The 15,149-nt window shown below is 50.1% G+C and overlaps 1 protein-coding gene and 1 long non-coding RNA gene across 2 annotated transcripts; both read right to left on the bottom strand.

Moving 5' to 3' along the window:
• Nucleotides 1–5,311: 5,311 nt before the first annotated feature.
• LOC120655719 lies at nucleotides 5,312–8,755 on the bottom strand. The gene is made up of 4 exons (XR_005667700.1): nucleotides 8,160–8,755; nucleotides 7,381–7,827; nucleotides 7,102–7,155; nucleotides 5,312–5,499 (listed from the first exon to the last, which is right to left on the bottom strand). It is a non-coding gene; the product is annotated as an uncharacterized LOC120655719 (long non-coding RNA).
• A 316-nt stretch (nucleotides 8,756–9,071) lies between these two features.
• Nucleotides 9,072–14,465, bottom strand: LOC120655718 (MACPF domain-containing protein At4g24290-like). The gene is made up of 7 exons (XM_039933678.1): nucleotides 13,992–14,465; nucleotides 11,694–11,932; nucleotides 11,016–11,208; nucleotides 10,848–10,928; nucleotides 10,575–10,758; nucleotides 10,274–10,440; nucleotides 9,072–10,076 (listed from the first exon to the last, which is right to left on the bottom strand). The coding sequence occupies exons 1-7, from the start codon at nucleotides 14,229–14,231 to the stop codon at nucleotides 9,336–9,338; spliced, it is 1,845 nt and encodes a 614-aa protein (XP_039789612.1). The 5' UTR covers nucleotides 14,232–14,465; the 3' UTR covers nucleotides 9,072–9,335.
• Between the last annotated feature and the right edge of the window lie 684 nt (nucleotides 14,466–15,149).

The following is a 15,149-nucleotide window of genomic DNA, read 5'->3' as shown; positions in this document are numbered from 1 at the left end:
CGACAGCGCGGTCCGGCGAGTTGCTCAGGCAAATGGGGAAGAAGAACAGTAGAAGGGACTTGGTGTTTCGGTTTGTAATTTTCTTTTCTGTTGGGGTCCTTTCTGCAAGGGGCGATGTACTGTTTGTACTGTGCTATAATACAATCTGTCGGTACCCTACAACTGGGGTACCCACTCCTACTGTGCCAAGACTCGCGTAGTTATCCGTAACTACGCCCTAAGGAGCTGAGCAGCCGGACTCCTGGGTTCCGACTCCATCTCACCGGACCAACGGTCCCGGACCCGCTTCCCGTTTGGGGACGGGTCCGATGTCACCACGTGTCCCAGAGGTGGAAATGCTCAGCACCTGTGGCCGCGGACCCGGACCCCCGCAGGCGGGTCCGGGACTTCCACGTGCCATCCGGACTCCCGCAGGCGGGTCCGGGACCTCCACGTGCCTATCCGGACCCCCGTGAGCTCTCGGCTCAGCAAGCTGCTCGGGTGGGGTCCGGAGCCGCCACGTGTCACGCAGACGCGGGCGCGGGCGCCAGCCTTCCGCTGGAAACTCCCTCACCCACCCGCATTAAGTGCGAGTGGTTGAGGCGGGATCTGCTGCCTCTGGGCACGGGGCAGCTTTTGTCAGTCCACACTGTGGATCGCCAGATACCGAGACAAGCATTAAAGACTCAGCGCTGCGCGCATGAGCGACGAGTCATGATGACCAGCTACTGACTGAAGCAACAGTGCACGCTGCTACAGTGGACTGAGTCAGTAGTTCGGCGCTTCATCGTGACCTCGACGCGCGACTGCAAAGGCTAGACTCTACTCTGACAGGACAACTCAAGACCATCTCTGGTCAGAAACTACGCACAGAAGCCGACGACAAGATCTCCGGATCTGAGCCATTGAAGGCCAAAGTGTAGTTTATAATACATCGTCGGGTCCACATGTCGGGGCCCCGCTCAGTGTACGTGCTCCCCTTGGACATATAAAAGGGAGAGCACGCCCGCTAGAACACAGGTTCACACATCATCTCCACAATCCAGACTCAAGCTCTCGCACCTTCTCACTCTCGTGGGAAGGCAATACAACACACAGTGGACGTAGGGTATTACGCTCCGGCGGCCCGAACCACTCTAAATCTTGCTGTATTCATCGTGTTCTTGTGTGAGATCGATCTAAGACTAGCTAACCCCCGAGTACACACCCTCTGGGCTAGGGCGGGTGCCTTCCGCCACCCGGCTGTGGTTTGCAGCACCACGACATTTGGCGCGCCAGGTAGGGGGGCTAGCTGGTCGCATTTCATCATCTTCTTCGTCCCCATGGTTCGCGTGGACGACGTGGAGATGACGGAGGGGGTGGCGTCCTCCACGCCACATGCCTCTCGCGTTCCTGCTCCAGGGGCAACTGTGCCTGTGGAGCAGCCACCGTTGGCGGCGGCGCGCGCCGCCCGCCGGCAAGAGTCAGGGCACCCGTCAAGGGCCCCCTCACAAGCTGCGAGCGGCGGAGCGACAAATCCCAGCTCACAGCATACCTCACTCATGAGAGGAAGCCGCTCCGGCGGAAAGCCGACTCCGGTAGCACCAAGCCCGCTCCGGCGGACTGCCGACTCCGGTCGCACCAAGCCCGCTCCGGCGGAAAGCCGACTCCAGTCGCACCAAGCCCGCTCCGGCGGAAAGCCGACTCCGGTCGCACCAAGCCCGCTCCGGCGGAAAGCCGACTCTGGTGGCTCTCTCCGGCGGAAAGCCGACTCCGGTCGCACCCCCGACTCTACATCTCTGTAAGTCCTGCACTTAGAGGCCCAGCAGGGAATAAAACATTTTCCTTTGTAACTAGGTAGTACTTCCGTGTGGTCCAGTCCGGTGAGCCTCCCCCGTGGAGGGGTCCGGACCTCTGCGAACCAGGTTCAGGGAAGCGTACTCACCCTCCGGGGAGGTCCGGAGCCATGTAGCCGCTTAGCCTGGTTCCGTACCCTAAGCCTGCATGCTCTACCTCCCTAGGACGAGTACCGTAGTACCTAAGACTGGGGGCCCGGTGGTCCGAACAGCTCCGGCCTCATAAACCCGTGTTCTGGCTTACATCGCACATCTCATGTACATCTAGTTATAAAGGAAAAGTTTATTCTTAGTTCGCCTCTAAGGATGTTAGATTCCAATTTCAATCTACGCATTCTGTTTGCGCTAACCCCCACGTGGCTTCTTACTCTTGTGCGGTGATTGTGGTCCGAATTGAGTTGGCTAGTTAGTGACTTAGCTCGAGACCCCTCATGGAAGAGAGGGGTTCGGACCCCTGGGAACCTGCAGGTTCAGGGAAGCGCACTCATTCTCCGGGGAGGTCCGGAGCCGTGTAGCCGCTTAGCCTGGTTCCGTACCCTAAGCCTGCACGCACCACCTCCTGTGAATGAGTGCCGTAGTACCTAGGACTGGGAACCTGGAGGTCCGGACTTTCTCTTAACCTAAAGGCCGGCCCCTTGAGCTTCGTTCACTGAACCTAGCTATCCATCTCAAAGGATTACAGCCAACAGGATTTGGGACCCGTGGGCACGCTACTAAGCATCTACCTTGAGTCATGTGCAGGTCCAAACGTGATGATGCAGCAGGTGACCCAAAGGATGGACGATGCAGGGCAAGACCCTTGCGGCGCGCACCGCTGGGTGCCAGAAGCAGCCAAGTTGCTCACAGTAGTGGCCCCACCTGCGGGTTCGTTGCCTCTCCCGAGGCGGGCCCGGGGGCCACTGTCGGTACCCTACAACTGGGGTACCCACTCCTACTGTGCCAAGACTCGCGTAGTTATCCGTAACTACGCCCTAAGGAGCTGAGCAGCCGGACTCCTAGGTTCCGACTCCATCTCACCGGACCAACGGTCCCGGACCCGCTTCCTGTTTGGGGACGGGTCCGGTGTCACCACGTGTCCCAGAGGTGGAAATGCTCAGCACCTGTGGCCGCGGACCCGGACCCCCGCAGGCGGGTCCGGGACTTCCACGTGCCATCCGGACTCCCGCAGGCGGGTCCGGGACCTCCACGTGCCTATCCGGACCCCCGTGAGCTCTCGGCTCAGCAAGCTGCTCGGGTGGGGTCCGGAGCCGCCACGTGTCACGCAGACGCGGGCGCGGGCGCCAGCCTTCCGCTGGAAACTCCCTCACCCACCCGCATTAAGTGCGAGTGGTTGAGGCGGGATCTGCTGCCTCTGGGCACGGGGCAGCTTTTGTCAGTCCACACTGTGGATCGCCAGATACCGAGACAAGCATTAAAGACTCAGCGCTGCGCGCATGAGCGACGAGTCATGATGACCAGCTACTGACTGAAGCAACAGTGCACGCTGCTACAGTGGACTGAGTCAGTAGTTCGGCGCTTCATCGTGACCTCGACGCGCGACTGCAAAGGCTAGACTCTACTCTGACAGGACAACTCAAGACCATCCCTGGTCAGAAACTACGCACAGAAGCCGACGACAAGATCTCCGGATCTGAGCCATTGAAGGCCAAAGTGTAGTTTATAATACATCGTCGGGTCCACATGTCGGGGCCCCGCTCAGTGTACGTGCTCCCCTTGGACATATAAAAGGGAGAGCACGCCCGCTAGAACACAGGTTCACACATCATCTCCACAATCCAGACTCAAGCTCTCGCACCTTCTCACTCTCGTGGGAAGGCAATACAACACACAGTGGACGTAGGGTATTACGCTCCGGCGGCCCGAACCACTCTAAATCTTGCTGTGTTCATCGTGTTCTTGTGTGAGATCGATCTAAGACTAGCTAACCCCCGAGTACACACCCTCTGGGCTAGGGCGGGTGCCTTCCGCCACCCGGCTGTGGTTTGCAGCACCACGACACAATCCTTCCCTATTTCGCAAAAAAAAATACTCTATATAGAAATTCTTATATTAAAGAAACATAGGAGGCGAAGCCTTGCTCTGGAGCCTCCTGTTTATCTCTATAGGGTGAGAAAGTCCCCTAGCCGATTGATATCTGTCGAGGAGAGGGGATGGGTGCCCACTGGCATCCCAGTCCATTGTTTTGTCTGTAAGGTGGAAAGCAAAGATCTTAACATCCATCTTGAGCTCGACTCTTCTGATATACTATTGTTCTCTACTTCCTGTTCTAAATTATATTTTTTTAGATTTACCCCATGTCAAAATTTTCTAACTTTGACGAACAGTTGATAGAAATATCCAATTAGATACTTAGATCCAGTATGAAATATATGTATAGTATATTTATTTTGTATTATAGATATTAATATATTTTCCCAAAAATTTAGTCCTAGTTGGACCAAGTATAATGGCCAGCGCGGAGCGGGCGGAGTTCGACGGGAGCAGAAGAGAGAGGAAGCCGGCGGCTCGCAAAACGCCCGCTCAGGCTGGCGTCGTGCTATTGGCTCAACAACAAGCAACACATTAAATAGCTGCAGGATCCGCCACCCACGTGCCCGGTTTACGGCCGGGAGCCGGCGAAATTTATTAGCCATGCTCTTAGAGAAGTTTGACTAGTTAACAAATCTAAAGCTAACTACAATTGATTTTTTTTTTGAGAGGGGAGCTAATAACTACAATTGATGGAGGGAATAACATTTTTGGCATTGCCGGGCCAGGCCATCAACGTTGCTAGGTTAAATTTAAAGTGTAAGTTGTACGCACCTTAAATTCAGGCCCACATCTCGGCGAGCCAACGGCGTTGGCAAGTTGTTGGACCATGTTGTCACTTATGCGAGAAGGAAAGATATGCCAAATGAGGAAGTTTAGAGGCCAAAAATGAGGAAAATATAGGTGGCAAATGAGAAAGTTAGATGGCTGATAGCTCTTGAAATACAGGGACTATCAAGAATATGTAATCCTAATTTATGTATCGCGGACGATCTCTATGAATATCATTATAATTTCAAACTGTGCTAAATTTTTTTGGGTGTGCGCCGTTTTCAAAGGCCAGAATTATTTCCATTTTCTAAGAAAAAACTTTCATAAACGTGCATTGAGTTAAGAAAGATTATTGCATTCTATGTTGTTTTCCCCTGCTCCTATATAGCATTTCTAACAAGCCAAGATTTAATATGGAACAAATGTGCTATACGAGTATACGAGAGTAAAAGTGCCCTCTTGGAGATGGTCATTTTCCTTGATTGGATGACGAAGCTCTTGACATTCACTACTACAGCCACCCCTATCACCGCCGGTTCTAAAAGTACACCACCAACGGTTTTGGGTACCGTTGGATTTAAGTCGTTGGTGATGGGGACATCAACACCGCCGGTTCGTATCTGGAACCGTTGGTGATGGGGACATCAACACCGCCGGTTGAAGACACGAACCGGCGGTGAAGACCTTTTTCCCATCAAAAAAATATTTTCATATAATAATATTGCATCATTGTGGAAGCGAGCAATAAACAAGAGTATGATTATTTTTTTCTAGACAAAAGTCCCTTGCCTTGATGCAACAATCTGCTGAATTGAGCCAAGTGGTATACCAATATTTAAATAGTTGTAGCCCAATTCAGCCAGTCCTGTCGACACCAGCGCATCAGCTGTTCAATAACAGGGGAAGTCCACTTAGTTACACGCCTGAGTGTAAGGATCACCGGGGTGTCCGACCCTAGAGGGGGAGGGGGTGAATAGGGTCGCTAATCGCTTTTTAACCTAGGGCTCAAACTACTTGCATAAGATAAACCTAACACGTCCTATACATGCTAGTTATGACTAAAGTTTATCTATGCTACTCTCTACTTACCCCTAAAGGACTTGCAACCTAGTCAATCCTAATCAAACTAACTAGGAAAGTAAAGGTACGCAAGATAGAGTAAATGCGGAAACGTAAAGCGGTAAGTAAAGAGGTAAGTGCAAGAGGGATGCAAACTCCCGAGTAGACACGGTCATGTAACGTGGTTCGGCACAAACGCCTACGTCCACGGGACACCGAGGCTCTTCCGATCACCGTCTTGCACTACGCCGCCAAGGCGATGCCGGCAAGCAAAGGCAAGTGCCCCTAAGACACCAAGTCTCGTGCACCGCCACCGTCTCTCTCGGTCACCCGGCCGTAATCCACTACGGAGCTTCTCCACCAAGGAGGGGGGCCTCCTCTTCCCCCGCACAAAGTGTCGTTGCCACTCCACACCAAGACGGAGGGTCACACGACGGATCACAAGTTGCTTGCCGCAGCAAGACTTCTCTCAAGGGAGCTCTCGCAAGAACTAATCCCTATTACAAGCACTAAGCACTCTCACAAGTGTGCTTAAGCCTATATGATGTACAATGAAGCTCTATGGTGGTTGGAGATGTTCTTGGGTGTGTGTGGGATGTCCAGCAACTCCAGCACACTTCAAATGGCCGGGGTGAGGTGTATATATAGGCCACCAAGTCTTGTAGCCGTTGCTCCAACGGTTAGCTGAAAATCTGCGTACCACCGGAAGAACCGATGCCTCTTGGCGGGGTAGCGTCGGTTCATCCGGTCACTCATAACACGAAGTAGCCGTTGGACTCCTGACGGCTGACGCAGTGACCACCGGTTGAACCGATGCTTTGCACCGATGCTTCACCGGTTCAACCGGTGCTGAAGGAATCTTCTCCTGGACGCTGGCGTTATTACACCGGTGGTATGCACCGATGCACCGTCGGTTGAACCGGTGCTGAAGTAACTTCTTCTGGGCACTTGACATCGTCTCTGGTACAAAGGACTGCCAATGCACCGATGCCCTTTTCTTGGACCGTCGGTTCAACCGGTGCCTAAAGGCTGACTTGGCTTCGATTCCCTTCTGCACCAAAGTGTCATGGCGTCGGTTCTTCCGATTACCACCGGATACTCCGATGCCCTGGCGTAGGGGCAGCCCTTCGGGCCTTGCTATGCCTATCTTCTCTTTCTCTTTGTCATCACTTGAACCTAAAAGCCTGAGAATGGTCATCTTAACAATCATATTAGTCCAAGTGTTGTGTTGTCATTTGATCACCAAAATCACTTGAAATGGCATAAATGGTGCCATGTTCCTTACACTGAGCAAACTCTACTTTGGACAAGGCATTTGGTCCTATTACACGCAAAAACACTAGGTGCTGCTTGCAAACATGGCAGTTGAACAGTAAACATTACTAATCCCACACATGGGCGGAGGGCGCGGGAGAATTGAGTTATTAACCTTTGAGGCTTGAAGAAGATCCACAGATATTTGATGTAGCTAGCCGGAGAAGAACTGCAGTTTGCAACGTGTTACCAGAAAACAGAGATTTCATGAGAGCTAGAAATAGTCACAAAAATAGCTAAAACTGTCACGAAAATAGTCTATACATTGAAGGACGATAGCTATGTTTCAAATAAAAGTAGTGTTGCATCATTTGACAATGAAGGAAAAGAGCTCAAAGTATCTGGACATCGTGTTGATCCTCTTTGCCTTGAAGCCATGGATGACAATTCTCACCTTGCAAAAGGTTTAGCAGTATGGCCAAAGCCCCCTCCAAGGACGTTGGTCCCAGCACAACCATAGCCTGAATTGATCTTCAGAACTCATAAATCTACTACTACATCTGAAAGCAAAATTAAAGAAGATTGTGAGATCAGTGTCAATATGATACTGAAAAGACAGCAAGAGGAAATGTAGTTTATCACTTAAGGTTGAAGATATAATTTATCACTCACAAACTCAGAGGAAAGGTAGTTGACAGAGAAACCAAGAGAGATAGAATTACCATCTTTGGTCAGGAATCGTTCATCTCTTCTGCATCATCCAAACATTCTTTTCTAATTCAAAATAGATAAGGACTAAAGAGTAACTGATGCCTGACCTAATCAACACTCCTTATATGGATTCGAACTGGAACCTGCAGTCTGATGAGCACGCTTCAGACTTGACATCGATGGACAGAAACTGTTGGTGCTTGCAGGAAAAAAAAAGTTTACCACCATGTCTTGAATAAGCATGTATCCGGTTGTTAGAATAAGCAAGTCTACTATACGCTGAATTATTTCTTTGCTACTCTAGTGACATTGTGACTTCCGTTTGCCAAACCTCACATCTCCATAGATTAATCTTTCCATTGGTATTTCCCTTTCTCTCAAATCCATGTCAATATTGATAAAAACATTTAAGCCAGCACTTCAAGTTTATTCTGAACATTTCGTCTTGATTATGGGAGATCTTGAACTAATAGGAACATTCATGCATGCTAGCCATTCTCGAGGCACTGAAAACACAAGTACCTGGACTCGTTGAGGGTGGGGCGCTAGATCCAGAAGAGGAGATCTCCATTCTCGGAGCCTCGCGTGCTGCCTGACGCGGAGGGTGAGAGCACCTGCACACCCGCAGGCCTTGAGCCCTCGCAGTCCCAAGGAGAGGCCGCAGCTGAAGCCGCCGGGGGCACACCTGCTGGATCTTAACAGACTGCACGACCCTTGGGCGCGCCGCCGGAGCTTGACCCCAGCACCTGCCCGTCGGAGCTCGTCGTCAATGCCCGCCCTTGGGTGCGCCGCCGGAGCTTGACCCCGGCACCCGCCCGAAGCTCGCCCTCAATGCCCGCCCTTGGGCGCGCCGCTGGAACTTGGCCCCGGCACCCGCCCGTCGGAGCTCGCCCTCAGCACCGTTGGGGTGGGAGGGTGCTGCGACGACTGGCTGCGCCGGGAAAAAAATTCCCTGCAGGAGGGCTGCGCCGCCCGAGTGGATCTGAGAGGCTGAAGGGAGGGGAGGAGGATGGAGCTGCTAGGGCGCCGCCGCCATGGGAGGGCGCGGGAGGAGGAATGGGCGGAGGGCGGCGCCACGAGGGAGGGAGGGCTGTAGGCGGACACCAAGGGGTGGAGGAAAAAAATACCGGAGAGAGAGAGGGAGGGGAGAATGAAAAAAAAATAGGTGGAGAACACATCACCGCCGGGTTATATTACAATCCGGCGGTGATGCTTACGTATCACCGCCGATTCGTAATACGACCCGGCGGTGATGTTGTCGAGAGCATCACCGCCGGGTCGTATTACGAACCAGCGGTGATACGTAAGCATCACCGCTGGGTCTATTTGGAACCGGCGGTGATAGACTATCACCACCGGTTCGAAACAAACCGGCGGTGATGGAGCGTTGGCAATGATGTATTCTGTAGTAGTGATTGTAACAAAGAGGGCACATGCATGGCTCAACAGGTATTGATTTTTTCTCTCATAGTAATTTACAACTACCGACCCTAGTTACAAAGCACGAAAATCCATGGAGCTTGTCAACACAGCGCTGATTGGTTTATTATCTGCCTCTGTACACTTCCTATCGACCAAAATGGGGAAAAAATCAACAAAAAATCCATTGTCCTAATGCTGCTGGCTTCTCCCAAAACCCTGCAATGTACAATGATCAGCCACTGTTGTTATGTACGAAGATCAGATCATCAGCTCAGCTCAGCTTGCGAAGCTGTCACTGTCACCCTGCGACTGCTGCCCATCGTAGCCCAGCAGCGCGAACTTGACGTGGAGCCCTATCTTCCCTCCCTCCTTGACGAGCTTCGCGGCGATCACCAGCCAGTGGCCCGGGACGTCGTGCGGCCCCTTGACCACCTCCGACATGTCCACGAACTTGAGGAGCTTCCGGGACCGGAGCGGCACCGGCGGCCCGTCGGGGTAGACGCCGGAGTTGAGCTGCGCCGGCTCGTGCCTCGGCGCGTGCTGCTGGTGGGCGTCGCGCTGCGTGAAGGGGGAGCTCAGCGTCGTGCTGATGGCCGTCAGGAAGCTCCCCTTCTGGGACGCCGCGGGAGCGCTCGTCCACTCGGTCCTCTGGATGCTGCAGTTGGGGATGTGGGTGTAGAGGAGGCGGAGGTGGAGGACCTTCTTGGACCAGGTCCCCTTGGTCACCAGCTGGGCGCCGGTGACGACGAAGACGCCGCCCGGGGCTCGCTTGTGCCACTCGGGGTTGTACTTGACGGCGGAGGTGCAGACGCACGAGTAGTTCTTCCACTGGATGGCCTCGATGTAGCCCGGGTCGGTGTCTTCGGACTCGCGCCACTCGGACATTGAGGACGCCATGGAGTCAGCCAGCATGCTTGGGGCACTTGACAGGTGCTGGACATGGATGGCCAGCCGGTTGCACTTCCTGCCTTCCAGGTATAGCCGTAGGCCAACTATGGGTTTCTGAGAACTAGATACCTTGAATGAAACAAAAGAGAGTAGAAACATGCATGTCAATAGATGGAAACTGTGACGTCACTGAACAGAAGAAATTCTTTTGCAAGAAAAATGGTTATTCCTCAGATGAAATTTTTCAGTTTAATTAGCAACGATGAATAAAAGATCAATCATAAAGAGACCTTTAAATCTGAAATGCATAATAACATTGCCGATACCTGGGAGGTGCTAACATGGAGTTTGGGACCGAGAAATCTGAACTGCATGGAAGGGTAGGAACCTTTTCTCTTTTGAGGTCCAAGGACAAGCTCATTGAACATAGGTGCCCATTGTAGAGGCACTTGAAACTCCAAGAAATACTGCAAGTCTTGAAGATCAGGTTTATCTGGGAGAACAAGCCGCAAAATAACTTGATCAGCTAAATAGCATCCTAACCAAGATGTTCCGTTTAAAAGACAGTTAAGAAAGTAAACAGCGTGTAACATAGTTCTATGAAAAAGATTTGTTTTCAGGACTTACAGCGAAGATATAAATTGATGGCATGGCTGAGGTAACCACTACCAGGAATACCAGTAAGAAGAGAAGTGATAGGGACAAATTTGAACATAATAGCATCAGGTTTCCTTGGAACTGTTTGCAGCCATTTGGAGTGGTTTTGTATGTATACTTCTCCTCCCCTCTTAGAACATGTAACTGTCAGGCCCTGTTTGGAATATCAGATATATATAACTTATGTCTCAGTCTCGATATCAAGAGGCAGCAAATTGACACTAAGTTATAAGAAATACTTACATCCTTGGTTGATGTTTCAGAGTAGGTAGAAAGGTGCAGGTTATTAGGTTGTTGCACTATCCTGACAAAAACATCAGGCACCTGTATTGAAATGAATCAGATTAGCTATTTTTTTTTTCCAATACATAAGAACACGTCAACATGGACTCAAGGTAGAAGCATTTGTACCTTGCTCTTTGTTTTGCGATGTATTGGGGAATGGCTCTTCCCATCAGAAAATAAAAAATCACCAAGATCCTCCATATGCAGCTTTAAATCAGCAGCTGAAACGGTTGAAGAATGATTTTGTTTAACACATATAACATCCTGACCTCCGATTGCCATTTCAACAATTATATGTGTCCCATAAGTTTTGATGAACCTGACATTTACCAGATCGCGCTAAATTGTTAGAAAGCAAAAGGTGCCATAAAAGTAATCTATAGTTAAATCCGATCTGAAATTATATAAAAGTAACCTGTATCAGTCAGTATGTGGCCCATGGTCCATGGTTGGTGTAACCAAATCATAACAACAGACAATACAATGCAATTAAACAAAGAACCATGAAGTTCAGGAAATAAAATCCGATCTGAAATTATATATAAGTGAGCATCTCCAGCATGTAGCAATTATTTACTTGTAATATATAAAAAATCAAAGCACTGTGAATGGATAAGACTGAATTTAAGAGTACCACAATGATCTAGAAGTACATTATCATACTAATGAAAATGAAAGGGAAAATCTCAGATTGGAATGATAGGAACATCTGTCAATCATATCATTGGAATGCATCAAAGAAGATCTAATTAGCTTTTAGTAAAAGATCTAATCAATTATGAGTCAGCGAACAGATTGTCTTACCAGGCTAATGCAACAGGATCCCACTTGGATGGAACAGCCTTTTTGACTTCATCCCGAAGAACAAACGGAGAAGCTTTTAGGTGCAGGTTGTACAAGGAAATGAAATATCCATCAAATGCTAGGTGCTTAGTTTCTCTGGCATCAGTCAACCATGCTCCACTTAGTTCATAAAGAGCATTAAAATAGCCTGAAGGAACTTTCCCTTGGACTGAAGATTTCTGATTAAGTAGTTCTGACATCTAGTCAAGAAAATTAGAATGTGATCAGCATAGATTGTAAAACATTTGCAGATGGAGTTCAACAGCTGCAGTCATAATGTAGAAATAACAGCAGATGTCTTTCACTGTCAACCTTTTTTGAGCCCAAAAACTAAGAGGAGCAGATTTTCAATACCATAACCCTTTTACAAGGGAAAATAAAAAGGCAACGTCAAATTAGCATAAACAGAGTACATTGTTGAACAGCACCAAATACAAGACGAACACTTCAGAGTCAGAATTATCAGAAAAAAGGCAACAAATGTTAAAGCCCTAAGCAGAGAGATTATATCCTAGTTGTTTTTTTTTCTCGAATACGCAGGAGAGCTGCGTATCATTGTATTAAGAAGAAAGCATTTTTACATCATCCCGGTTACAATGTAAGAAGCAACCGTCACAAGAGAGAGAGTGCCCTATGGGGCCAACCATCTAGCTACTATTCTCGTTTTAAGCAACCCTAACACCGAGCCCCCGCATCAATCCAAAGTTTGATGTCCATCTTGATTCTTTGCTGGTTGTGGTCTTGACTCTTAAGCGAATGACGCAAGGCAACTAAGCCGTCAACTAAAGCTGCTTTTCACCTTGACAAGCAAGAAGGTTCTACACATTTTAACGGGCCACATGGTCCAATGGCATGCTGCAGTACTGCAGTAGTGCATTGGAAATACATCAAGACCAGTTGTTGTCTGAAACCACCTCCAAAAGGCCCACGATGCTTTTATATCATAGTATGTACCAGCTTCCATGACAGGGCTGCTAACTTTTCTTCTGCCACGGGGTAGCGCATCATTTGCTATCTTGCTGAACTTCAAGCAGGGCAACCTATCCAGCGCACTAATTAAAAGAACACAATTTTTTTTTAAAAAAAAAGAACACGTGATTTCTCGCAGGAGTGGCTTTCATATTTTGTGCAAATTTTGTCCAAAAGATCTCACTGATACATCATACATCGCAGGCGGCGCATAAAGCATAATCCTACAGCTGAAAATCCCAGGATATCAATTTATCAATAATGATACAGAGTTGTACTTGTGGTCTTGTGCCAACCAAGAAAGGCTGAAAACCCCACCAGGAGCCAAGGGTAGTACCAGTATTAGCCTCAGCCTTGGAATGGCACGGCCCGGAGTCCTAATCGCACATCTGCACGATGTAACGCACACCAGACCGGATCGTTGAACGATTAGCGCAGGAATTAAATGCTGCCAGATCAAGGCGCCATGATGAAGGAGGTCAGTCAGTCAGGCAAGGCAATACAAATATCCACCCCGATGCAGGTGCCCGCTCAACTCCGGTAGCCCGTAGGCATCAGCCGCGCAGCAAAAGGGATGGGATGGGATGGGATGATCACTCCAGGACGGACGCTGGACATTCTCCCAGTGCCTGCTGATGCCGGCAAGGAAAGTTTACGCGGTTGGTGGGAGCTACCTACTGACCGGCGACCCCGTCGGAAATGGAATGCGGCAGAAGGGATCGAATTTGTGCCCCCACGCAACGGAAAAGGAGCGAGGTGTCGCTTCTTCAACTGTGCTGCTGTGATGGTGATTCGACTTTAAGCACAAGAATGACTGGGATTGGTTTTGACTGACCGATCTCGCGGACGAGAAAAGATGATACGGAATGAATCCTTGCTCCGAACTGTCATTCGATCCGCGTCGTCGGCCATGGGATGCTAATTTCTTTTGCAAGAAAAAGGAAACGGAAGAGTTGGAGGACTGCACAGCAAAACGGGTAGTTTCTGAAGCAATGAAACAAAGAACAAGAAACGGGCGCGATCCGACGGAGCCGAGCCGCGACCGCGAGAAGGTGGACACGGCACGATTTGTCCAAGTTGGCCAATCCGACCGCGCCCCAGGGTCGCAGTCTTCGCCGACGCAACGGGCCAAGAACGAGGGACCAAACGCATGAATCCAATTCCAACCCCTGTCAGTACGGCATCGCCCTCGTCGACGGCGAACAGGGGATGGCCGCGGCGCCGCCGGCGTCGCCCCCCGGGACACCGAGCAGGGGGGAGGCGGTAGAGGAGGGCGTGGCTAGTCCGTACCTGGTTGAACTCGAGCACGTCGGAGCGGAAGCGGATGCGGTCGCCCTTGTCGACGCCGACGTCGAGCGGCACGCCGCGGAGCGTGGCCCCGGCGCCGCCCGGGAGCGGCACGTCTCGGGTCTCGCCGCCGAGCTCCACGAGGCGCCGCCCCGCGCTGGCCTTGGCGAAGCGCAGGCGGAAGTCGGACGTGAGGTCGAACCCCGCGCCCAGCGCCCGCACCGCCTCCTCTCCGACCTCCATCCTTCCCGCCGGCCGGCCGTCCCGCGCCTGCTCCTCCTCTTCTTCGAGGAAACACCTCGCGGTCGCGGCTGCTACGGACGACGGTGGCGGAGCGCGCAGCCACCGCCCGCGCGCATGCCTCTCTTCAATGGACCAGGGGAGGAGGAGCCGAGGAGGACGAGGAGAAGATGAACAAGGAAGGTTTGACTATGGAAAGGTCGGGAGGAAGGGAAGGGGGGTTTGGTGGGAATGCAGCACGTGGGGCCCGCGAGGGTAGTGGGGAAGCGGGAAGGAAGGCTAGGGGAGAATGCAATGCAATGCAACTGTGCTCGACTGCTCGGCCGGGGATGAAATAAAAAGGAAAAATAGCTATTTTGCTCCTTTAACTGTAATTAAATTTATTTCTTAATTTTCTATTTGGTCAATATAATTCCGTAAATTTTATTTTACGACTATGCCCTCTAATTATACTCCATAATATTATAAGATAATAAAAAATAGTTTTTCCATCGTTGGTTTCTTCTTTCCCTCCTCAATTTGCACCTTCAAACACAGGCAATACAATACGATGCATGAATAAATAAAATTAAATATTTCGAATTTAAAACTTGTGATGTTCGGCTGCTACATACAGTAATTCTCATACCACCACACATGATTTGCTTGCAAGCTAAATATTTTTTTAGTAATAATAAAGTGTTAAGAAATTTAGAAAAGAAAAGAAGACAAAGGTAAAGAGAACTTGTGCATAAATCTCAGATTATTATGGAGTACAATATAGCACAAGTATAAGTTTGACTTAAAAAAATTAAGAGTTTATATTGATCTATCTGAAAGTTGAGAGAAGAATTTAACCCTCAAATCAAAGTTAATGTACCAAAACGCTTATTTTACCAAATAGTAAAAGGCAACACGCGGGGCGGACGGATCAACCCCTTG

This window comes from Panicum virgatum, chromosome 1N (genome assembly GCF_016808335.1).
Source record: "Panicum virgatum strain AP13 chromosome 1N, P.virgatum_v5, whole genome shotgun sequence".
In the NCBI taxonomy this organism is placed as follows: domain Eukaryota; kingdom Viridiplantae; phylum Streptophyta; class Magnoliopsida; order Poales; family Poaceae; genus Panicum; species Panicum virgatum.
Note: the sequence above shows the minus strand (reverse complement) of the source record. Positions and strands in the feature narration are given on the sequence as shown.

Bases quoted from the DNA above. Each gene is read 5' to 3' on its own strand.
- LOC120655718 (XM_039933678.1), bottom strand. From the start codon at position 14,231: ATGGAGGTCGGAGAGGAGGCGGTGCGGGCGCTGGGCGCGGGGTTCGAC. The intron at 10,929-11,015 runs GTACAAATGCTT...ATTTCAATACAG, and splicing joins ATCGCAAAACAAAGAGCAAG to GTGCCTGATGTTTTTGTCAG. The intron at 10,441-10,574 runs GTAAGTCCTGAA...TTGTTCTCCCAG, and splicing joins CATCAATTTATATCTTCGCT to ATAAACCTGATCTTCAAGAC.